This window comes from Sus scrofa, chromosome 11 (assembly GCF_054392235.1).
Source record: "Sus scrofa isolate SSC_HxYL_T2T_F1_AM1 chromosome 11, Sscrofa_HxYL_maternal_Yorkshire_Landrace_v2.0, whole genome shotgun sequence".
Lineage (NCBI taxonomy): Eukaryota > Metazoa > Chordata > Mammalia > Artiodactyla > Suidae > Sus > Sus scrofa.
In genome coordinates, this window is record NC_139393.1 from 3080763 (window position 1) to 3104411 (window position 23649).

Consider the following 23649-nt stretch of genomic DNA (forward strand, 5'->3'; position numbering starts at 1 on the left):
GTGGGTCAGTGAGCTAAGAACCTGATGTAGTCTCCCTGACAATGTGGATTCAACCCCTAGCCTTGTTCAGTGGGTTCAGGATCCAGTGTTGCCATGGCTGTGGTGCAGGCCTGCAGCTGCACCTCTGATTTGACCCCTAGCCTGGGAACTTCCATATTCCACAGGCATTTGGGTGTAGCCGTTAAAATTAAGAAAACATTAAAAAAAACAAACAAAACTCACCCATGGAAAATTATTTAGGGCAATTACATGTAGTTCAGAACATACATTGAATTAGCAATTACAGTTGTGTGTGTGTGTCCTTTAAGCCTTTGGCCACTTTCCTGTTTCCTAGAGAGTCTCCCTCTTTGATGAAATAACCTGAAGCTATTGTAGATACAAAACAAATACTTCCAGGAAGAAACGCAGGCCCTTCTCAGCAAAGCCTCCCTTCCACACACAGTCAGGCCCCGCGCCGGAGCGCTCAGCCCTGCCAAACACCTGGATCCAGTCCCTCGTCCTGTTCCTGTGGGTCAGGTCCTACTGTCTTGCTCAGACCACCAAGTCAGGGGCCCAGCTCATCTCTCCCTGCCCCAAAGCCTCTCCCCACCGGTGAGCCCTCCCCGTGGCCGCCACACTGACCTGTAATAGGGTGTGACTGCGCCTCTCCCCAGCTTAACTCCACCCAGTATGTCAAGTCCAAGGCCAAGGCCTTTGCAGACAGGCTGGCCCTTCCCGCCTTGTCCCTGCCTCTTCTTCCCAAGCACCTTCCCAGAGGCCCGTAGCCTCGCTCCTGTCTTTGCACTTTTTCTGCACGTATCTCTTTCTGTTTGAAAGACGTTAACATGAAAATAAAGCCCCGACAATAGGCATGGCTTCACCGGTCGGCTGAGTGGCCGCAGAAGCTTAAGTCACCTCGATGCCGGGAAAATCCACCTTGTGGGGTGAAGGAGTAGGTTCAACCTAAGCTACCCTTTGCGTGGCCTTCCCTACATACTGGGAAGGAAACTGGGTGACATAAATGGCACTGACTTTAAAAATGCAAAGCCACACTCCATGGTCCAGAATCATAAGCAAGAAACAAGGGTTTTCAATAACCTTATCGTAGCATGACCTATGCATCCAAAGACTATGATGATAAGGGGCTCTTGGGAAAGCGGAGACGGAAAGGCACTTTCTCAGGGACTGTGGGCAGCGGGCAGAGAAGCCTTCGTTGGCCTCTGTGTGGAAGATGACATCGGCAAAGCCCTTGTCCTCCCTACAGACCTTCTCTCCTCTCCTTCTGGGACTCGACTGGAGCTCAGCTAAGCCTTCCCTCGTTAAGAAAAAAAGAAAAACCAGACAGCAAAGGGGCTGGGACCTCATCCTTCTTAAAGAGCCCATCTGCCTCCCTCCTCCTTCAGGCCAAAGGGAAAAGACCAAATGCAACGGTGTCGCAAGCCGTTCATGTTCGGCTCTGCCTCATGCAGCCTTCTTGCCACAGGAGAGAGGTCCATTCCTTTCTTTTGTTTCTTCTTCTTTTTCTTTTTTTTGTGGGCTGTGAGAAGGGGGTGGTAATTTAACCCAGGTCAAAATGTCAGTTGGGTTGACTGTGCCTGCCTGTGCCAGATGTCACAAGAGTATGCAATCGCTTTTACACAGGTTTTCTGTTTTTCATATTTTCTATGAACGTTCAAGGGACTTGTTTTTCCTATTCACTCTTTCGGGGCTTTTTCTCCAGAACCTATTACATGGTCTAGGAGGTGCTGCAGATTTCAGATTGCGTTTGGCGCCGAAAAGAAGTAGCGTTTTGTTTCTATGCTGTTTTTCTAGGGCTCTGCTTTCAATCACAACAGGCTAGAAATGAGACCCATGTATATGAAAGTTTCAAATATAAATCGTTTTTCCCACTGCTTAATTTAAAAAAATAATCATAATCTGGAGTCAATCTGACTCAAAGTTATCATTTCGATTCATTTCCATAGGAGATTTCCTCCCTCGTACTGAATTAGGAGATTCAGGAAATGAGATCATTTAAAACCTGTTTCATGCTGGGTAATAAATTAGCTTTACATGGTTCTCCAGAAAAAAAGCTCTCAGTGGATTCTTGGGCGGGCGGGCGGGAGGGCTTCCTCAGTAGCGTTTAAAGGGCAATGATTCCGACAGCCTCGGGAACAAACGTGGTTCTCCTGCTGTTGCTGTTGCTCTTCTCCCTTGCATGCCTTCTGGGGACTGCACTGCAAGTCCCTGGCTCGTCTCAGACGAGAGCCTGCCTGGAGCCGGGCAGCCCTGGGGGCTCCTGGGGATGGCCTGCAGCTTCAGGAGTGCACCCCCCCACCCCAGCTGTGCACCCTGGGTCCTGTCGGAAGGGACACCTAGGGTTTGCTTTTAACACCCTGATGCAAAGAAAAAGAGGGACCTGAACAAATTCGGCAGAGTTCCCATCACCACTGAATCTGCACAAGGATCCTAGGTCCCTCTACTTCTTTCTAAGTCTGAAATTGCTCCTGACAAAAGCTTTATCAAGCAGGAGGGGGCCACAGCCACGTGTAGGGTTTCGGCCCAGTCCAGCTCAGATGGTCAAGCCCACACATGTCTCCACAGCCTCACACCTTCCCTCTGCCGGAGGGCCCGCTCTGTGCCCTGCACTTGGCCCTGGGCTGCCCATGTGGACTGAGCATCAGTGGGGCTGGGCTGCTGGATGGACAGCAAGAAGAGGCCGGAGGCCCGCAGGCTGCAGGTTGAGGTGGCCCAGAGGAGCCCCAGCAGGAGGTGGGAGGGAGGAAGGAGAGCAAGGTCAGGACGTGGGCTTCCCCCAAAGCCACCCGCAGCCCCTCCCCGGCCTGACTGTGTCCTTCAGCCAAAGGTCCCTGCCATCTCCAGCGCCCTGCTCTCCAGTGTGGCGCTTCGTCCCTCGGGCCCCTTGGGTCTCCGGGTTCCTGGGCGATTTCTGCTGGTTCCTTCTCATCTTTGTGCGTAAACCCTTGGGTTATCCAGGCCTGACCGTGGGGTCCTGACCCCTGGGCCGCTCAACACAGCACGATGGCTGATCGGCCCATGACAGAGCAGAAGCATCCCACTCGCATCCATGGAAAGCTGCAGCTGCGCCGCACTCACCAGTGTGTTCCCTCCTCCTACCGATGCCTCCCCGAGCCAGGTCTGGGCGGACCTCTTCCCTCTGAGGCTGACGGCGCTAACAGCCCGGCAGCTGTTGCAGACCAGACACAGGCCCAAAATATTGCACAGGCTCACCAAGGGCTGGTGCCCCCTCCCCACCCAGGACTCGTGAGATGGACCCAGGGCTGGAATACCCGGTAGGCTTTCCTGCCTGCCCACCAAGTATCACGTCGCCTCTCCAGGACTCTTTTTCTAAAGACACCACAGTGGGATCCTCCCCAGGCCCTCTCTTTGCATCTTGTATTTCCCCATCTGATGGCCAATGACCCTCCATAAGCCCCTCCCCTAAACAGGTAGCAGCACAGATGGACACAATGAGGGGACGTGGTGGGGGGCCGCAGACAGCGCAGGAAGGGAACTCCTTCCAACCAACCAAGAGGGACAAGTCCGGCAGGCTTGCAACTGCTCACTAGGCTGGGCTGGGCATGGCCGCGCCGTTCCTGCAGCGCCTGCCCGACAGGTGCTCTGAGCTGCAGGTGAGTCACCCAAAGACACCTGGGCTTTGTGCTTCTGGAGAACAGAGGGATGGGAGAAGGGCGACCAGTCAGATACGACACAAGTAACTCCCATTCAAAGTCTCTGGTTTAGCAATATCGTAGGCGTTATTCTCCCCATATTAGGGGAAAAAGGTAACTTATTCAAGGCTGATGACTAGTAAATGGGATTCAAACCAAGTATGTCTGGCTCAAAAGTGGATACTCTTTCCATTACACAATTTGTTTGCTCTTAAAGAAGCTGGGAGGCGTTGGTTGAGGTGGTTTGGTTTTGTTTGGATGCTGAGGTATCTAAGGAGGGTGGAGAGAGAAGTGAGAGAGGGGGCAGGACAGGACCCATCCTCTCCCTCGTCCTCATCACGCGAGGGACCGGTGTGGAGCCTGCGAGGCCAGAGGTGAAGGTCAGGTTCACGAAACACTGGATGGAAGGAACGCCAGGCAGCACCGCCTCTCTCCTAGGAGACAAAACCAGCCCGGCCGCCAGGAGACCCTCCTCCTCTCCCGGACCTCCCCAGGCACAGGCTGCAGGCGCTTTGGCCCCAAGGGGTCCTCACAGAGGCACGAGCTGCAGAGGTCCTGACAAGTCCCCTTGACCCAGAGGCTCGAGGGGAAAGAACATGCGCAAATTCGATCTGAGCCTGGGGAGATGTCACCGCCCCAAGGACGTCCAGAATCAGTGGGAGGAAGAGCTGCCACCAGGCAAGAGCTGCCACCAGGCAAGAGCGTGGGGCTTGAGGTCTTACCAAGCAGCCAAAGGCCTGGAGCGTAGAGACATGGCCGTAAATATTAACTGACTTTATTTATACTCACGAGCCCCTGAAACCTAGCGGGTGTGGAACAACTGCTAAGCCACTCGTTCCTGCTTTGGACCCTGTCTCTGTGCCTCTGGTTGGGTTATTGCCCCGAGCGAGATCCATGGCTCCAAGCCTGGACCCACTTCTGTCCCTTCTCAGAAGCCAGGGCTGGAAAGTCAGGATGGAAAATAATACAGGAAAAGAATATATACATATTTATGACTGAGTCACTCTGCTCTACAGCAGAAGTGGGCCCAACGCAGTAAATCAACTCCACTTTCCTAATAATTAAGTAAATAGATGATGAAATGAATTCGTATCAAAAAAAAAAAAAAAAGAAGCAGAGGGGAGTTCCCATCATGGCTCAGTGGGTAATGAATCCGACTAGGAACCATGAGGTTGCAGGTTTGATCCCTGGCCTCGCTCATTGGGTTAAGGATCTGGCGTTGCCATGAGCTGTGGTGTAGGTCAAAGACACAGCTTGGATCTGGCATTGCTATGACTGTGGCATAGGCTGGCAGCTACAGCTCTGACTCACCCCCTCGCCTGGGAACCTCCACATGCCGAGGGTGTGGCCCTAGAAAAGACACAAAGACAAAAAAAAACAAGAAGAGGAAGTCAAGGCTGGCTGGCTTTCCCCCGCCCTCCCCAGCCCACCTGCTCTTCCCGGTCTAGGCTTAGTTTTCCTGCACTTGGACTCGGCTTATCTGCTGCTCTGCTCAAGACTGGTCTCCTGCTCTCTCTGAATCGTTGTTACTCCTAATACAGAGAGATAATAAAACATAAATATGTGGTCTTTGCCTCCAGGACCTGGCATGAAGCTCCTAAGACTCTCGGAATTGCCCTTGTGATGCGAGCCTTTCTTATGCTAATGAGGTAACTGGAGGCAGGGCCCCCAGAGGGCCTCAGGACTGGGGGGCAGGGGGATGTTGGCTGCCAAAGGAACCAACCACGTGATGGAAGGGTGGCACCTTCAGCCCCATCTCCAGGGAGGGCAGGACGGCTAGAGATTGGATTCAATGACCAAGGGCCAATGACTTAATTAATCACACCAACAAAATGGAACTTTGAAGGGAATAATATGTATGTATATGTGTACGTGTGTATGTATTTATTTATTCATTCATCCATTCTTTTTACCACGGCACCTGTAGCATATGGAAGTTCCCAGGCCAGGGGTCAAATTAGAGCTGCAGGTGCCAGCCTATCTGCAGTTCACAGCAACGAGGAGGGATGCTTAACCCACTGATCGAGGCCAGGGACCCAACCCACATCCTCCAAAAGACTGTGGGGTTCTTAACCAGCTGAGCCACAGTGGGAACTCCCTGCGTCATATTCTTGATAATAAACTGTAATTGTAAACAAAGAGCTTTCTGCCTTCTGAGTCAGTCTGGTGAATGACTGAGCCTGAGGGAGGCGGTCACGGGAGTCCCTGACTCTGCGGTTGGTGTAGCCTGCGGATCCTGTTCGCCCCTGAGGCGGAGGCAGCCCCGCAGGATGGAGCCTCTAACCTGCGGGGTCTGTGCTCACTCTGGGTCGTCAGCATCAGAACGGATCTGAGTCGCGGGGCACGCAGGTGATACTGGAGAATTCGGGAATCCGTGGTTGTGGGAAGGATGACTCAACACCCACCCTCACCAGGCTGCTGATATTCCTGTGAAACGCACCCGGCCCTCCGACTGCCCGATGGTCAGGAAGAGCCCTGAAGGGACGGACCCGTGAGCCACCGTAGAGCCGGCAGGTAAGTGCCACCCCCGCCAGAACTGCAGAACTGCCGTCGTCTCCCACCTGGACTCTGACGGCGCACAGTGGTCCCCGCCTCGACCGCTGCCGTCTGCTCGGCTGGCGGGATCCCTTCCCAGCAGCAGCCAGACCACGCCGGTCCTTCAAACCCCTCGGCAGGTCCCCCATCCCCTTCAGAGCCTCCGATGCTGACGCCCCGGCCCTCGGCCCTTCCCACAGCACGCCAGCCCCCTCCTTGTTCTTGGACTGGGCCAGGCAGCACCCGCCCCGGGGGATGTGCGTGGGCTCCCCATCTGGAACATTCTTCCCCTAAATAGCTCATGATTAATTCCCTCACCCGCTTCAAGTGGCACCCTCTCCGGGAGGTCTGCCCTGCCCGTCCTACGTAAGACTGACCCACGTCCTACGAAGCCCTGTCACAGGCCCGCCTCCCTTTCCTTGGCCACCGTTGCGTCCGTTCCTTCGTACGAAGGGCCGCATAACTTAATGATGTGTTAACTTTATGGTGTATTTTCTGTCTTCCCTGGTTGAATGGGAAATTCTCAAGAGTCCGTATCTACGTCCGTTTCATCCTTCTAAGAAACTGATGTAATAAATCCTCGACACGCGTTAGTTGAATGAGTGACTCTATGAACCGTGGTTTGTCTGGAGGATCCTATCTGAAAGGGCTGCACTGCGGTCCCCCGGTTAGAGGTACACTCCCCTCGCCGCACAGACCCCGGAGGAAGGCAGGAGAGGCCGGGCCAGTCGTGTCTGGACTTGAACCCAGCAAGGGTGCTTCCTTGACCAAACGTTAGAAGGCGCCTCTGAACCCTCTCTCAGGCCTTGTCCTCAGGCTCTCTCTTTGACCTGCGGAGCCCAGTTTCAGCAAAGACACCCTCTGCCAGTTTAACAAGAATCTCCTCACCCTAGACATCCGATTAATCTCCATCTCATCAAAGTCCCCCTCCCCGACCCCCAGTACCTGGTCACCCTGGCTTGTCTGCAGCAAGAATCCCCTACCCTTGATGGCTCCTCTTATTAATCCACCGACCCCCTCACTCTGCTCATGGGCTACGCATCCCCAGCTGTCAGCTTCTAGAGGTTAGGCTAGACCTCTCGCCCCAGTGCAGTGGTCCTAACACCTACTGCAGTGGCCCTAAATAAAATCCTCTCTACCATTGTAGCCAGTGTCGGGCTAATTTTTTCTTTAACCCACCCTAGGAGGGTTTTCTCATCTGTCACATCAGACGCTAAGACAGGGTCCCCTAGACACTGCCACCGGCCTGCATCACACTGTACCTGGAACAGTTTCCTTGGCATCCATCCTAGGGGGAGGTTGCCTCAAGTCTGGTGCACCTGCCACATCCTGGAACCTGCTCTTTCTGCACTGATCCAAACGGACACTCCAGAGTTTTCCAGAAGCCACGGAAGGAACCAGGCCCAAAGTGGCCTTCAACAACGGAGAATGTCTCCGCATTCAGCTCCAATGCCCAGACGGTAGAGTCACTGATATATCTGCTTTTATTTTATTTTAACACATTTTATACTGCCCATCACACAGATATTCCGACTTCTTTCCCCCTTGAGAACTTACATAGAGCCAGTGCCCCCGGAAGGCGCTGCATGTTAATGCAGTGGCTCTGAGCAAGCCCTGCCAACCACACACGCCCCTGAGACCTCGGGACCCAGCACCCAGAGATCAGGAAGTCCACCTTGGATCAGCTCTACTTTAAGGAAAAAGCAGAAGAAGAAGAAGAAGGAGAAGAAGAAGTCCACCTTGGATCCTTTTTAGCTTTAAAAATTATCACCTTGTCCTCGTTCAAAAAGATCAGGTAATTGAGTGTTACACAGGTATGGTCTTCGTAAGACAGGTTTCCAATGTCTTCATCAAAGTGTGTTTATGAAATAGTATTAAGTCGATGCTTTGCTTCTCAACTCATTCACCCTAGTCTATGTATTCATCAGATGCTGCTGTATCCAATCCCTGGCATTTTAGCTTTAAGTACATCATGAGTTCTGAGGAAATTCTAGAGTCCCCAAAGCCTAGAGGAGGTACGTCCTGCAAAGATACTCTCAACGTTAATTGACGCTTTGTTCTCCCTATAAACAGACTTTATCGCCTAGTGACTGCAACAACCATCCAGCCTGTTGTGTTTTCCAGCACCTGAGAGATGCTTCAAATCAGTCCCCGTTGTTGAAAATGTGTACTTGTCAGCATTCATGACTCGATGTCACCGCTGCCCTTTAGAACAAATTCATAAATGAAATAATTTCTAACGAGCAAATCAGCCAACAGACAAGTTGTAGGAAAATGAGTTCACCTTAAACTTGAAAAAAACATGTCCCTTCAACACTAAAGGGAAAGCACTATATGAAAGCAGTTTAGAAAGTTAAAAAAAAAAAAAACAACCCACAGAAATACTGTGATATACCAAGAACGGGGCTACTTCAGTGTAGCTGGTTCTCTCAGGCTGAAACTACTGAACATCAGTAATGGCGACAAAAATTCATTGAGACGACTCCTTATACTACTAGAAATACCAAATAATCAAATACGCCAATTCATCAACAAAAATCTAATCCTTTAACAGTCTCAATACCTGTGCAATTCACATATTTAAGCAACAACCAGGCACAACATTAAGCCTGATTGGTTAAGAGTCCAATTCTGTTGGAAAAAAAGTTACACTCACTTCCCCCCATCTGGTGAATAAAAAAATTTGAAAGGTAAAGAGAAAAACACACATTGGTTTTTTGCTTTTTTTCAAAGTTTCAAATCTGGAAAGCCAAATTTAAAAAGTCATTTCATCTGTTGACATACTTGGTTAGATGCCGTGAAGCCTGACCTGGTCTCTACGGCCCTAAATGTTAAATTATTGAACGCACTGTTTGGACACAGCAGTCAAAAATCAGTGAGAGAGTATTTTGTAATATGCGTAAGAAAAAAGCAGCGCTACAGAGAACTATGCGGGGTCGTTATCCATACTCACCAATGCTCTATTTGGCATAAATCCTCACGCTTATGCAATATGTTCCTATGAAGCAGCCACTCGATTTGAGGAAAGAGCAAATGTTACCTTTGACCACCAGAGTGTATAAGGGAGAAGTTCAGCGCTCTCCCGAATCCTCTGTCAACATACCTGACGCCACTCCAAGCATTTCACAGGTGTGAGTTAATAGCTTCCCAAGCATCATGGGCCAGTGAAAGGCGCCAGTGTATACACTTTACGACGGGGGAAAAGAGGATACATCTGGTCCACGGTCTGTTCCCAGAGCCACATCAGGAAACGAAATCCAGAACCACGGGGAGAAATGGAAGGACGGATGCCGACCCACTGCCTTTCGCACCACTGCCCTCAGAGCCAACGCCCGCAGGCGAGAGTCACCTCTCACCTCCAGGGAGCGCCCCCTGGTTTCTGCCCACATACGCGGCACGTGGGAAAAGCCACGACGGTCCCTTCCCCATGCAGTGTCGCCGCCGTGTCGACCCATCAGCTCGCTTACCTCTTTTCCTGGGTCTCCATGATCCCGTGGCCTGGACCGTCCGTCTGGGAAGACCATGAAATCTTGTTCTTTCTCCCCGGTCGGGCCTGGGCTTCCTTTAAGCGCGTCGTCCCGTTGGGCTCTGCCTGCCCAGGGGAGAGGCTGAGCCCCCTCAGGGTCCGCTCATCGGCCGCCGGCGGCGGCGTCCAGAAGCATCGCTGAGTCCTGTGCCTGTGCCCCTTCGCGCGAGCCTCCAGTCTCGAAACAGCACCTTCTTGGGCTTGGCCTCTGCCCCAATAACCCACAGATGGTCTCAGGGAAAAATGGTATCGACTAGCTGATGGGTCTTGGCTTTTCCCCAAAGCGAAGATGAGCTGTTTTCAGCTGAGGCGCTCCCGTGTTTCTTTCGGAAGGTGGTGGACCCCGTGGCCGGTCTCGGGCTGCGTGTGCCTCACCCTCGTCTCAGCAGACGCGCAGGGCTCCTTGGTGGGCATCTCTCTTCTGGCACTGGGGACACCTGCATCCTGGCATCACTTTTGAGACCCTGAAAGAAAGATCAAGGAAGGGTCAGAGAAGGCAGAGGGGGAAAGGTGTCAACGTCAATGCACTGGAAATGCAGATTCCCACGGAAGCCGGGCAGGGTTCTGAGCTCCAGGGACTTTCTAATTATAAACTGCTGGCTGCACCACAGCCCTGCCAAGTAGCATGGCACTTAGCCCTCCGCTCGCCACGGCAGATGCACATCATAAGCACACAGGGCCGTCGCTATAAATAAAAGCACATCAACTGAATTTCGTCTCATGTCCTCATGCCCTCTGCATTTCTCCTCATTCCTCTAGCTCCCTGGCTTCTGCCCAGTGAAATATGCCTTCCTAGCAATACCCCTAGGTCCAAACCAATGACTTTACACATTATCAAAAAGACCTCTATGTTAACAAAAGGAGAGTCTTTATTTTTCCAGTAGCACATTTAATAACTTTTGGTACCTGCAACAGTCTGATATTTTAAGAAATTAGAAGAAAAATGATCAACTTTGTCAACAATGCTAAGTCGGGGGGGGGGGGGGACATGAATTTTCCGCCACTCCTACAAACGTCGTGGTTACAAATTCTTTACACTTTTCAAGGCGCCCTCTCTTAGACATTACCACAGCTGTGGCACGGGTCACAGCTCTGGCTCAGATCCAGTCCCTGGCCTGGGGACGTCCATACGACACGCGTACAGCCGAAAAAGAAAAGCAAATTAAAATGTAAGAATTAATACCAAGGAATTATAACAGCAAGTGAATAGGAGGCTTTTGTAGGATAATGAATTTTAAAACGTGGACTCTTGAGTTTGAAAGGCTTAGATTAAGTAAGGTTATGCAAACTCACGTGGAGAATTAGGCTGCATTTCCGTATCTGTAAAACAAGGCACCTGCAGTGAGTGTTCTAACTGATCAACTCCTCTAAAATTCTACGATTCTGGGAGTTCCCATCACGGCTCAGCAGTTAGTGAACCCGACCAGCATTCACGAGGACGCGGGTTCGATCCCTGGCCTCGCTCAGTGGGTTAAGGATTCGGCATTGCCGCGAGCTGTGGTGTAGGTCACAGACGTGGCTTGGATCCTGTGTTCCTGCAGCTGTGGTACAGGCTGGCAGCTATATCCCTGACTGGACCCCGAGCCTGGGAATCTCCATATTGCCTTGGGTGTGGCCCCCAAAATAAAATAGAATTCTATGATTCTAAACAAGCGTGTGTGCTTTTAATTCATCAACAGTTCTGACGGCAGGAATTAATCCAAACATGTCAGTCAGTTATTTATTTATTTATTTATTTATCTACTGTCTTTTTGCCTTTTCTAGGGCTGCTCCTGCGGCACATGGAGGTTCCCAGGCTAGGGGTCGAATCGGAGCTGTAGCCACTGGCCTACACCACAGCTCACGGCAACGCCTGATCCTTAACCCACTGAGCAAGGTCAGGGATCGAACCCGCAACCTCACGGTTCCTAGCAGGATTCGTTAACCACTACGCCATGACGGGAACTCCAAAAACATGTCTTTTAAATACAAAAGAAAAGCCCATGAAAATGTCATTTTAAAGATAACCATGAGTGAGTTCCCTGCTGGTGCAGCACATTAAGGAGCCGGCTCAGATGCTGCTGTGGCACAGATGTGATCCCAGGCCCAGGAACTTCCACATGTCACCAGTGTGGCCAAGAAAAAAAGAAAAAAAGGCACCCATCAAATATGAGCATATATTGAACAGATGCAAGCTATACATGAACGTTCGCCGTAAAGCGCGAGCCTCCCAGGGAAATGTGGAATTGGTTCTCCTTGGAGCAGGACTGTCCAGGCTCTGCCTGCAGCCTGTCCGGGTGAGCCGCTCGGGAAGCCTCTGTGGGACTGTAGACGGAAGTGGATTCCTGATCGCAGTGGATCACTGCACATCTGTGCTCACCAACCCCACTGAACGAGCGCCCATCTCCAATTCCAGCTCGTTGATACCTTTTAAAATATGTATTCTGTCATTTGGGCTATGAATTAACTTTCCATCACCTGGCTTGTTTGATAAATTTGCTACACAGCAGAGAGCCCTGTGGCAAATCATTGTAACGTTCCTCCAGGTAGATAAGGATACATTCACTACAAACGACAATCTGTGGATGGTTTTTCCTAAATAACTCTGAGCCCCATGAATGAGCACCGTACAAACTGACTCCGTCACTTCCAGCAGGACACGATGACCTTGGCCGGCATATTATTAAGGCCAAGACACGGTCCTTCTCCTGCCCTCTGCGGGGCTGTCCATCTAAAAATCTTGTCAGGACGGAGGTGCTTTACAGAAGTGCCCTGGATGGACCCATGCAGGGCCCCAAGGATCCCGGTGTCCCGTCTCACAGCCCGTGACCTCTGCTAGCAATCCAGTCTCACGTCCCCTGCGTTACGAACACCTCACCCACCATTTAGAATTCCCCAAAGCACTACTCTTCCTTTTTTGGACCCTGGATCATGTGTATTCCTATGTCTCCCCAGGACCTGTCCTGGCCTCTGATGATTCAGACATCACCCTCTGTGGCGGGATGACTGCATGTGCCATCAACATGCAAGTGGAGGGCAGAAGGCAGGGTGTCGCCTGGAATGTGAGTTTCCCAACGATAGTCACAAATGATAGTCATCTCATGAGGTTTCTTTTTTTTTCTTTTTAGGGCCGTACCTGTGGCATATGGAGATTCCCAGGCCAGGGGTCAGAGCTACAGCCGCTGGCCTACCCCACGGCTCACATAAACACCCGACCCTTAACCCACTGAGCGAAACCAGGGATCGAATCCGCAACCTCATGGTTCCTAGTCGGATTCGCTTCTGCTGTGCCATGACGGGAACTCCATCTCTCATAATGTTTCTCATATTTGAGAGGCAACACACCACTTTGGGGAGGTTTGGCCTACTGCCTATCACCTGTTTGAATATTTCCTTAATGTTTTTTTTTTTCTTAAAGTGACTCTCAACTTAAATAAGCATATTATAAAGGGAAATTTTCCATCCACAATATAAATAGAAACCCAACATCATGTTGCACAAATAGAGGGTAGACCTAAAAATAAATAAAATGAATAGAAAGGAGTCATTAAATTCTGGTTGAAAACAAGCACCCACAAAAAACACCAAGTCTTTGACTTGCTCTTTCTTTATGTCATAAATGGGGATGAGTAAAGTTAGAGGACATTTATTCAATAATTTCACTCAGGAAGAAGAAAGGTTGAAAATTAAGTATCCATTTCAAGAACTGAGTAAAAAGATTATGCGGGAGTTTCCGTTGTGGCTCTATGGTAACAAGCCCGATTAGCATCCATGAGGATTCGAGGTCGATCCCTGGCCTCACTCAGTGGGTTAGGGATCCAGCGTTGCCAAGAGCTGTGCTGTAGGTCACAGATGCAGCTTGGGTCCTGCAGTGATTGCTGTGGCTGTGGTGCAGGCCGGCAGCTGCAGCTCTGATTGGACCCCTAGCCTGGGAACCTCCATATACCAAGGGTGTGGCTCTAAAAAGACAAAGAAACAAAAAACAGTAAAAGCTGAGAAGCAGATCCCAGCACTGATGGAAACCCGACAGAAGCCAGCGGCGTCTGCCGCGTTCAATGGGCAAAGCTGGACCATTTGGAAAACGTCACTGGAACAAATGCTTCTCCAGCCAGAAACTTAAATGCATCTGCACGTCGCAGAGCGCACAGTGTCAGTTCCAGATGAGGAAGGGCGCAAGTGAGAACAGCAGCCCTTAGAGGTTTTAGAAAGAGATACAGTCTCGTAAACTGACGACATTAGGGCAGAGAAAACTCCTTAAGCAACAAAGAGAAAGCACAGAACCATAGAAGAAAAGATGGTAACGCTCAAACCCCATTAAAATGAAGACCTTCTGGAGTTCCCTTGCGGCGCAGGGGGTTAGGGATCAGCATGGTCACTGCTATGGCGTGGGTTCGATCCCTGGCCTGGCAACTTCTGCATGCCGTGGCCAGGGCCCAAAAAGGAAAAAAAAGAGATGAATTTCTCTTCATCTAATGCAAGCTACACAAATCAGCAGACTCTCTGCCGCGCAGATAATCAACAAAGAGCTCTCAAAAATAAAAAAAGGAACAGCCTCAAAGAAAAGTGGACAAAAGACTACATACTCTTTTGCATGCCTAATATTTCCATTTCAAATGATAAAAATTCAATTTGTACTGTAAACTGCATCTTGTACATGGGATTATGTTTGGAAATACGTTCATAACATGATAAAGAAATCTCATCTTTGCAGTAGTACCTTTAATATCTCTCATTTATTGTAATAGCTGTTAATTAAGAATAACAGATGGAAGACAAGGGTCTACACAATAAGGTGTTTGTTTTGTTTGTTTTAAAGTGGCTGCACCCGTGACATATGGAGGTTCCCAGGCTAGGGGTCGAATCAGAGCTGCAGCTGCCGGCCTACACCAGGGCCACAGCCACGCGGGATCCGAGCCACATCTGTAACCTACACCACAGCTCACAGCAACGCCAGATCCTTAACCCACGGAGCGAGGCCAGGGAATGAACCTGCATTCTCATGGATAACTCATCAGGTTCTTAACCCACTGAGCCACAACGGGAACTCCAATAAGGTTTTTTAAGAGGAAGGAAGGAAGAGAAAAGGCAGGAGAGAAGGGATTTGCACAAAGAGTCGCCCCCTCCGTGCCTGGCCTTGTTTTGGGTGCTTACTTGAGGGGTGCCTAGGCCTTCCCTAAACACCAGCCACAGCCCTCCGCTATCGGGGTGCGCCACCAGCCCCTCAGGAACCCCCTGGAGAACTTATCCCCCAGGCGTTCCTGTAACCACACCACTGCTTTTGTTCCTTATTGATCATATGATGAACACGCTACAGGATTGTTATATATAAATTTTTCACATAATTTTTATATAAATGTAATTTTATATACACATTAAATGTTTCATGCTTCTCTTGTATGTAAATCTTCACCCTTTAACCCATTTTCGAGTACTTCAATACAGCACACATGTCCTTCTCTAAATCCTTAAGAATGACACTGCAGGGAAGGTAAAAGCTTAGCAGCCGTTTCGTTTTTAATGGCCCCTTGCTATGATCACACAGCCATCTGATGCCGTTTAAAAATGAAGAACTGTGAAGGCTCAAACTATCCCTACTAAGAAATTGCCCAGTTTCTCAGTAAGACAATCAACTCAATCATGATGCGATAAACCTGGGTTTTTGCTTTTGTGTTTTACTGCCTTCATAATACTTTTGTGCTTGTGTATTTCTTTAGCAGGGCTAAGAAAATTATACATAATGTACACAATATATACTATCTTAAATTTTGTATGGAGTTGAAGCGTTATTGGTAGTAAAATTATGATGCTGCATAGTGAGATGATCTTGTACAGGTATTTTTAATCTGTTAAAGTGATTTCGCAGATACTACGTCATTTCGGTCTTAGGACAGCCTAGCGATTAGGCAGAACGTTGCTGATTCCAATTGACAGACAAAGAAATTGGTGCCCAGGATAAAGCACCATCTCATGCGGGGCTTCAACGCCCACGTCTCACCTCGGTCCCGCAGCTGAGTGCCAGACACAATACGTCCCGCTTCCTGGTCTGTGCCCATCTTCCCCAGCGCGGAAAGAAGCTGCTCCCATCCTATCATGTTGGGGACAGAGCAACTCCGCAGAGCCCCTGGCCTGGGGACCACCCACCCTCTCTGCGCCCAGCCGGCCTCACTGCAACCGGGGCCACCTGCTGCCCGGCACAGTCGCCACAGAGCCCAGCCGGAACTACGTCTGCAAGTGCCAGTGCACTTCGGGTGAGTCCGTCTTGCTCCTGGAATATTCTCCAACACTCCAAGGGACATGAAGCGTCCCTGGTCTCCTCTGCCCACGTCCTTGTCCTTCTCTCACACGTCAGGGGCCAGTCAACGCTCTGCATCCCTGGCCGTGCCCTCTGGCCAGCTGTGAGATCCACCCACTTGGCCTTGACGCCTGAGGCCACTGTCCAATGCAAGCCCAGGGTGTCCACCCGTGACGCCGTCACCATCTCAGCAAAAACACCTTGTTCTGGCAACCCGGGCCTCCCCACCCGGGGCGGGGGCCCCCTGGAAGGCCTCATTTAAGGAGTAGGAAGGAAACTGGCCAGCCCCACGGACTCACTGGGGTGAACGTTTCTTTGAGTTCCGCCACTGGCCGGACACACAGGGCCGAAATCCTGAAGGCTGAGTCCCAAGCGGGCAGGGACGTGCCCCTCAGCTCCACTGTCACCACAGCTTCCCTTTCCCCAGAAACGGTCTCTTCACCCGCTCGCTCCCGGCAGAGACGGGCCTGGCTCAGCGCTCGCCCGCTGAGGGGTACCCGTCGCTCTGAAGGTGGGCATGAAACCTCAACCTTACTTCTCATCGTGTCTGCTCCCACACACTCACACACAGCTACAGCCTCTGCGACGTGCTGCACAGCTACCCCTGAAAGGCCCTAGCGTGACAGAAGCGAGGAGCCAGGACAGCCAGACTTTGGGCCCGGGGGGCGCTTCCGCTGCAAGTGCCCTCAGAACAAGGGACTTGCTTCCTTCGCTCCTGAATGTCAGAGCAGAACGGGACTCAGCAAAGGCGGTAAAAGGCATCTGCGCAAACTGGAGACGTCCGATGGATTCACCCTCAAATCAACAGACCCAAACCTGAGACGAAGCAGGCGGGCGGCTCAGTGACACCCGGACCAGAGGCCACAGTCCACCGCAGAAAAGGCCACCGTCGCTGCCACCGCTATCTGACCTCAAGCACACATCCCCGACGCGGAAGATGGACCCAGATGCGTCTACAGAGCCCCAGACCAAGGCGCGCGATGCCTGGGTGTGCGTTCCAGTACAATGGACAGCAGGAAAGACGCGGATCCCACGTGGAGGAAGAGCAGTGTTTTTCCCAGGGTTCCAGACCCTTCTGTGTTTACAAATCTTCCTTGTCGGCTCCGCTGGGAGCCCCTCAAGACGGCCTTCATCTTTGCTTCCCTACTCGGTCAGATGGGGCCACGGATACAGAGCGCGCTCACTAAAGAATAAAAGTTTAGGCACTCGGAGTTCCCGTGTGGCGCAGCGGAAACAAATCCCACTAGGAACCATGAGGTTGTGGGTTCCATCCCTGGCCTCGCTCCGTGGGGTAAGGATCTGGCGTTGCCATGAGCTGTGGGGTAGGTCACAGATGCGGCTTGGATCCCATGTTGCTGTGGCTGTGGGGTAGGCCGGCGGCTACAGCGCCTCTTGGACCCCTAGCCTGGGAACCTCCATATGCTGTGGGTGCAGCCCTAGAAAAGAAAAAAAAAAAAAAGATTTAAAAAAAAGACAACAGGAGTTCCCATCGTGGCGCAGTGGTTAACGAATCCGACTAGGAACCATGAGGTTGCGGGTTCGGTCCCTGCCCTTGCTCAGTGGGTTAAGGATCCGGCGTTGCCGTGAGCTGTGGTGTAGGTTGCAGACGCGGCTCGGATCCCGCGTGGCTGTGGCTCTGGCATAGGCCGGTGGCTACAGCTCCGATTCGACCCCTAGCCTGGGAACCTCCATATGCCGCGGGAGCGGCCCAAGAAACAGCAACAACAACAAAAGACAAAAAAAAAAAAAAAAAAAAAAAAAAAAAGACAACAACAAAAAAAATGTAGTCACTTTGGCCAACTTCCAGGGAGGTAAAGACATGTGCTTGCAGAACGTATCTTAATGGAGCTGATTGGCCTCACTGTCCATCCGTCAACGAGCAGAGCTCATTGGTGGAGGTGTGGTCTAGGGGGACTGGCACGGATATAAAGTCCTTGCAGGCTGGAGTTTACCTTTAAAGCTCAATTACCTTCAAGGATAAAATTTTACCTAAAAATAATATACTCGACAGGCGAATTGTACAGTATGCGAATTATATCTCAAAAAAGCTTTCAAAAATAATTATAACAGGTTATACGATTGAAAGACCTCTCATTTGATATTATCAGAGTATTGTTATTACTATTATTGGGCTTTTCCAGGGGAAAGATAATACCCGCACAGGCACATGAAAACCAAAGTTCCTCTGGAAGCCACCAGGGGGCATGGCTCACCTGCCACCTGACCCCAGAGGTGGGGCTAAATGAGCTACTCTCAGTCTCATTGAAGGAGAAGGAGGAGCTTCCTGGTGGCTCAGTGGGTTAAGGATCCTGAGCTGTCTCTGCAGTGGCTCGAGTCATGACTGTGACACAGGTTCAATCCCTGGCCCAGGAACTTCCACGTGCCAAGGGCACAGCAAAAAAAAAAAAAAAAAAGGGGGGGGGAGAAAAAGAAGAAAAAAAATAAGCAATGAGGTCCTATCGTTTGGCACAGGGAACTATATCCAATCTCCTGGGATAGACCATGATGGAAAATAATGAGAAAAAGAGTATATATATATATATATATATATATATATATATATATATATATATATAACTGGCTTACTATGCTGTACAGCAGAAATTGGCACAGCATTGTAAATCAACTACACTTTAATATTTTAAAAATTTCTAAATTAAAAAAACATAAAAAATTGTTTTAAAGAAAAAAGTTAAAATGAAAGGAAAAAAAATGAGGAGGAAACTGAGGCTCCAAGAGAGGAAGAATCTGAGCCACATGACGTAGAGCCTGTTTTGAAAAACACAGTCATCTGACTCCAAATAAATATATTTAAAATCTTGGGTATTTTTTTTTCAGTCCTTAGCAGAGCCTCCGGGAGTATGAAAGCAAGTAGACGTAACATGCTCTTCAGGATAAGAACTTTTTAGGCTAATCATTGAACTTAAACATGTAATAAACAAAAGCATCAATAAATGAAACAAGTGAGCTGTTTTGCATATTATAGAAAGTTGGTAAAGACTGGATATAGTGTATAAGTTTAAAGACAACAAATTAATATCTTCACACAAAGTAACTATTATTTAATTCATCAATTAAGGTTCTATTTATATACAGTTGCCCAATTTAGCAAATAAAAATATGCCTAGTTAAGTTTGAATTTCAGGAGTTCCTGTTGTGGCTCTGGGGAAACAAATCCGACTAGCATCCATGAGGATGTGGGTTCAATCCCTGGCCGCATTCAGTGGGTTGGGGATCCAGCATTGCCAGGAGCTGTGGTGTCGGTCTCAAACTTGGCTGGACCCCTCATCGCTGTGGCTGTGGTGTAGGCTGGCAACTACAGCTCCGAGTCAACCCCTAGCCTGGGACCTTTCATATGCCATGGGTGCAGCCCGAAAAAGAAAAACAAAATTAAAAATAAGTTTGAATTTCAAATCAATAATTTTTTAGGACATGTTTACCTTAGCAATAGTTTCTGCAATTTATCCAGTAACTCTATTAGGATTTTTTTTTAATGGCTAAAGGTATCATTGCATTAAAAATAAGGAGAAAAACTAAACCTCCACTACTATGTTCAAATAGTGTACAAATCCCAGATACCCCGAAATTCAAATACAAACTCTTCCATTAGTACTTTAATGCCACAAGGAGATCTATGAAGTTTAAATGGTTACCTATAAAAACATTCAGGTGGCTTTGACTTATTTTAAAATGTCCTAGTTTCAGAGCATGTGAAAAGGATGTGTGAACTGCAGAGCCCACCTATTCTGGACTAGATAGATGATAGACTCTGGCCTAATCTGGAGCCAAAATGAAAATGAATGCTTGTCTGGGTGGACCTTTGCTGTAAAGGGGCCATCGAGTTCCCTCACCAAACTCAAAAGCCACGGGCACCCAGGATGTCACATCACCATGACCTCTAAGCGTCCCGAGAGGGGACAATGTGGTGCATCCCAGAGCTGGCATCTGAGTGCTTACTCATATTCAGCAAGAAAAAAAAAACTGTGGAGTTCCCTGGTGGCTTAGGGGTTAAAGGATCTGGCATTGTCACTGCTGAGTTGGATCCCTGGCCAAGGCAAAAAGAAAAAAGGAAAACAGGGAGCTTCCACTGTGGCAAAATGGGATCAGCAGCCTTTTGGGAGTGCTAGGGTGTGGGCTCAGTCTTGATCCCGGGCCAGCACAGTGGCTTGGGGATCTGGCGTTGCCACAGCTGTGTGTAGGTCACGCCTGCGGCTCAGATCTGATCCCTGGCCTGGAAGCTCCATGTGCCTCTGGGCAGCCAAAAAAAAAAAAAAAAAAAAAAGAAAGAAAAAAGTAAACTTTGACACCATCCCATCAACCCCCTCTTCCAACAAATAAGTGGCTGGGGCTCCACTCTGTCTTAATCTTGCATTTTATAATCTGCAAAATGGGCTGCCTGTTTCACAAGGCTGTTTCGAGAATGGAAGGAAACAACATAGGTGAAAGCGCAGTATTTAATCCAATAATCGTTACAAACTGAGTATATGGCCTTGAAGGAAATGCAGATTGTCTACACCAGACCTCTCATCTTGGAGCTGAGGCTCCATGACTTTCCACTTAGCACAAAGGGAAGCCCAGCCTGAGGCAGAGACATGCGCCTCTGGTTCCCAGCCCAGCAGTTTCTCCCAGCTTCCCCGCATCGCGCATCCCTGAAGACCGGGCTCTACGCCTGCCCTCCACTGAAATCTGACACCATGAGCCAAGTGCAGAGTTTAAGGAAAGGAGAAGTAGCAAAGAGAAAGGAAGTGAAAGAGAAACTAAAACAGTGACCGGGATTGGCAATTTGAAAGGCAAGTTTCTACATATACACCATGGAATATTACTCAGCCATAAAAAAGAAATAAGGGCATTTGCAGCAACATGGATGGACCTAGAAATTATCATACTAAGTGCAGTTAGTCAGACAGTGAGAGACAAACATGTAATATCACTTATATTATGTGGAATCTTAAAAAAGGATACAACTGAACTTATTTCAGAACAGAAACAGACTCACAGACTTTGAAAAAGTTACGGGGGGCGGTGAGAGGGATGGACTGGAGGTTTGGGATGGAAACGTTATAAAATTAGGCTGTGATGATGGTTGTACAACTATAAATACAATAAAATTCATTGAGTTATTTAAAAAAAAGAAAAGAAAAGCAAGTTCCACTCAGGTAGCCCCAGATCAGAACAGCCACAGGAAGCGCCCCTGTTTCCAGGTCGGCAGCCATTGCCTGGGTCCCCTTAGCTGTCCTCACTTGGACCCATGGCAGGAGAGTCAATACCATCTGCCATCGTACAGGATGGAACAGGAGCTATAGACAAAGGCAGGTGCAACACCCTCCCCCGGAGACCACCCCCGTGGCAACATGGAAACATCAGCTTTACCTCTATAATAAGAGATCCTGAGCAAGTACTCAAGACATTTTTTGGTACCTAGAGTTGACGAAGATGCACTTGGTCAAGAGAGTGTTTGAAAAGTCATTCCTTTAGCGAGATGGTGTGAGAAACCACCTTCGCCAGCTTTCCCAGGGATGGGCGGACGGGTGGTGGGCGCATGGAAGGGGAAAACGACAAACACCTGGTAAATAGCTGCCTTGTGCGAGTCCCGTGCCAGGCGCCTTCAGATGCTCTGGCTCATTTCAACCCCCGTGAATAACAACTGCCCTCCTCTCCAACACAGGAAGGAACTGCGGCTCACAGAAGTGAGTGAATTTCCAGGGGCTGCAGAGCTATCTGAACCCGAGGCTGCTGAGAGCAAACCCAGCAAAAAGCAACAACACATGAGATGCTGCGGATGTAAGCCAACCTTGGGCTTAAAATAAGGCTGTAACGGGGCTTTTCTTCTTCTTAAGTGAAGGATAGAAAAACACCGTATTCAAAATGGAAAAGATCTTACAAACCAAGCAAGGGAAATGTGGGAATAGTGGGCATCTGGCTGGGGTGGTTTGAAAGGGAGACTAAAGGAGCCTTGACCTCCACAGAAGAGAAGGGGGAAATTGGCCAGCGCAGAGCCAGGATGGAAAAGAAAGGATGAAGGGACGGCCCCGGAGAAAGGAGGAAAAGGAACGAGGTGTCATTTGTCCACGACGTAAAGTAAGACTTTGCAGCAAGATGAGGGAAAGAAAGCTGGTTAGTTTTAAGGATGTGATAACCATGCATTAAGCTCGTACGTATCCGGCTATCAGTGAATAGCTTAAAAACAAAACAAAAACAAAACAGTGTGGGAGATTTGCTTTTCTTTGGGGGGTACTCTTTTTTTCATTTTTAAAAAATGTTATCGAAGTGTAGTTGGTTCGCAATGTCGTGTTAGTTTCTGCTGTACCACAAAGTGACTCAGTTGTACGTAAACACATATCCATTCTTTTCCAGACTCCTTTCCCACATAGGTTCTAGAGATTTGCTCTTCAAGCGACAACTAAAATGGGATTGAATATCAGCCTCTTCCCTCAGAATGACGTGGGGCGGCCCCGCGTGGGGAAGCACATGGAGTTGACCTGTATTCGTCTTTGACTTAAAGGAACAGGCTTCCGTCGCATAGAGAGGATAAAATTAAAGCCCCAACAGCTGACATGTCAGAAACCAACCAGCACTCTTCACTGAGGCATTAACCTTATTTTAAGAAAAATTTAAAAAGAGCCAGAGATTTTTGTTTCTGAAACCTGGGGCACTCTTTCTAAGAATTTAATGCTCACTTAGTAAAATAAAATTTAAGTAACAAAGTAAAATGTTTTCCAAAAAAAGCAGGATTTTCAGCGATTACCACATAAGACAACTATAACATATAAGGACCATTTAAGGGCTTGCTGTTTAAATGAGGGCAGTTACTATGCATTGGGCTGGAGGCCACTTTGGGAATCCCACTTATTGTTCCAGAGGACTTTACACAGGGCCCCCCACTCTGCATAACAGCCGGGACCCTTTGTGAGCAAGCCACCCCCACCCGCCAGCCCGGATGGGAATTACAACGACAAAGCCGGGAGACTCTCTAGTAACCCTGCAGGTGCCTCACCCACAAACCCCGCAGGCTGCGGCCCAAACTGGGAATTCTCCAAAGAACCCCTTACTCACAGAGGCACAGCGGGAGAAAGGAGCTTCTCTGTCCTTCCAGAGGGCGGTTTCCGAAAACGACCGCGGAGCCCCGCAGTCCTGGTCCCAGCCCGGCTCTCAGGGCACCCGGCGCCCCTTCACCCGCGGAGCCCGCATCCCTCCGCTCCCGTGACATCTAGCCGGGTCCTCGCACGCTCACTGGCCGCTGCCAGCATCGCGTCCCGGCCTTTGTTGTCCTTTTGTCCCATCAGCAGGTTCCAGCGTGATCACCACTGCAGCCGCACTGGTCCAGGCCACTGGATGCCGCTGCCGCAGTCGCCCCCCCCACCCCCACCCCCACCGCCTTTTTTTTTTTTTTTTTTTTTTCTTTTTAAAGAGATAGGACGCCAGCCACCTTGGTGTCAGTATCACTGCAGAATGCGGCAGGGGCGCTCCAGCTGGCGGTGCAGCTGCCCTAAGCGCATGGTCTGTTCTCTTCAAACTGCAAAGATTCCTTTAGGAGGAAGGCATGGCTACCAGGAGGCCACCTCTACTGGACACCGACAGACCCAAGGCCCTGTGACCTTAGACAAGTCCCTTCGGGGTCACACTTTCCCAGCCAAAAAGCAAACACGTGACCCGACAATGCCTAGTCC

The 23649-nt window shown here is 49.6% G+C and overlaps 1 protein-coding gene across 6 annotated transcripts in view; it reads right to left on the reverse strand.

Moving 5' to 3' along the window:
• Nucleotides 1-23336, reverse strand: part of SACS (sacsin molecular chaperone) — a 73490-nt gene extending 50154 nt beyond the window's left edge. For all 6 annotated transcript variants that reach the window (XM_084981238.1, XM_021065465.2, XM_021065464.2 and 3 more), the window contains exons 1-2: nt 23036-23336; nt 9653-10175 (exon numbers count right to left, since the gene is read on the reverse strand). In XM_084981238.1, coding sequence (XP_084837364.1) covers nt 9653-9709 — 57 coding nt within the window. In that variant the 5' untranslated portion in view covers nt 9710-10175; nt 23036-23336. The remainder of the gene's footprint in view (nt 1-9652; nt 10176-23035) is intronic.
• Between the last annotated feature and the right edge of the window lie 313 nt (nt 23337-23649).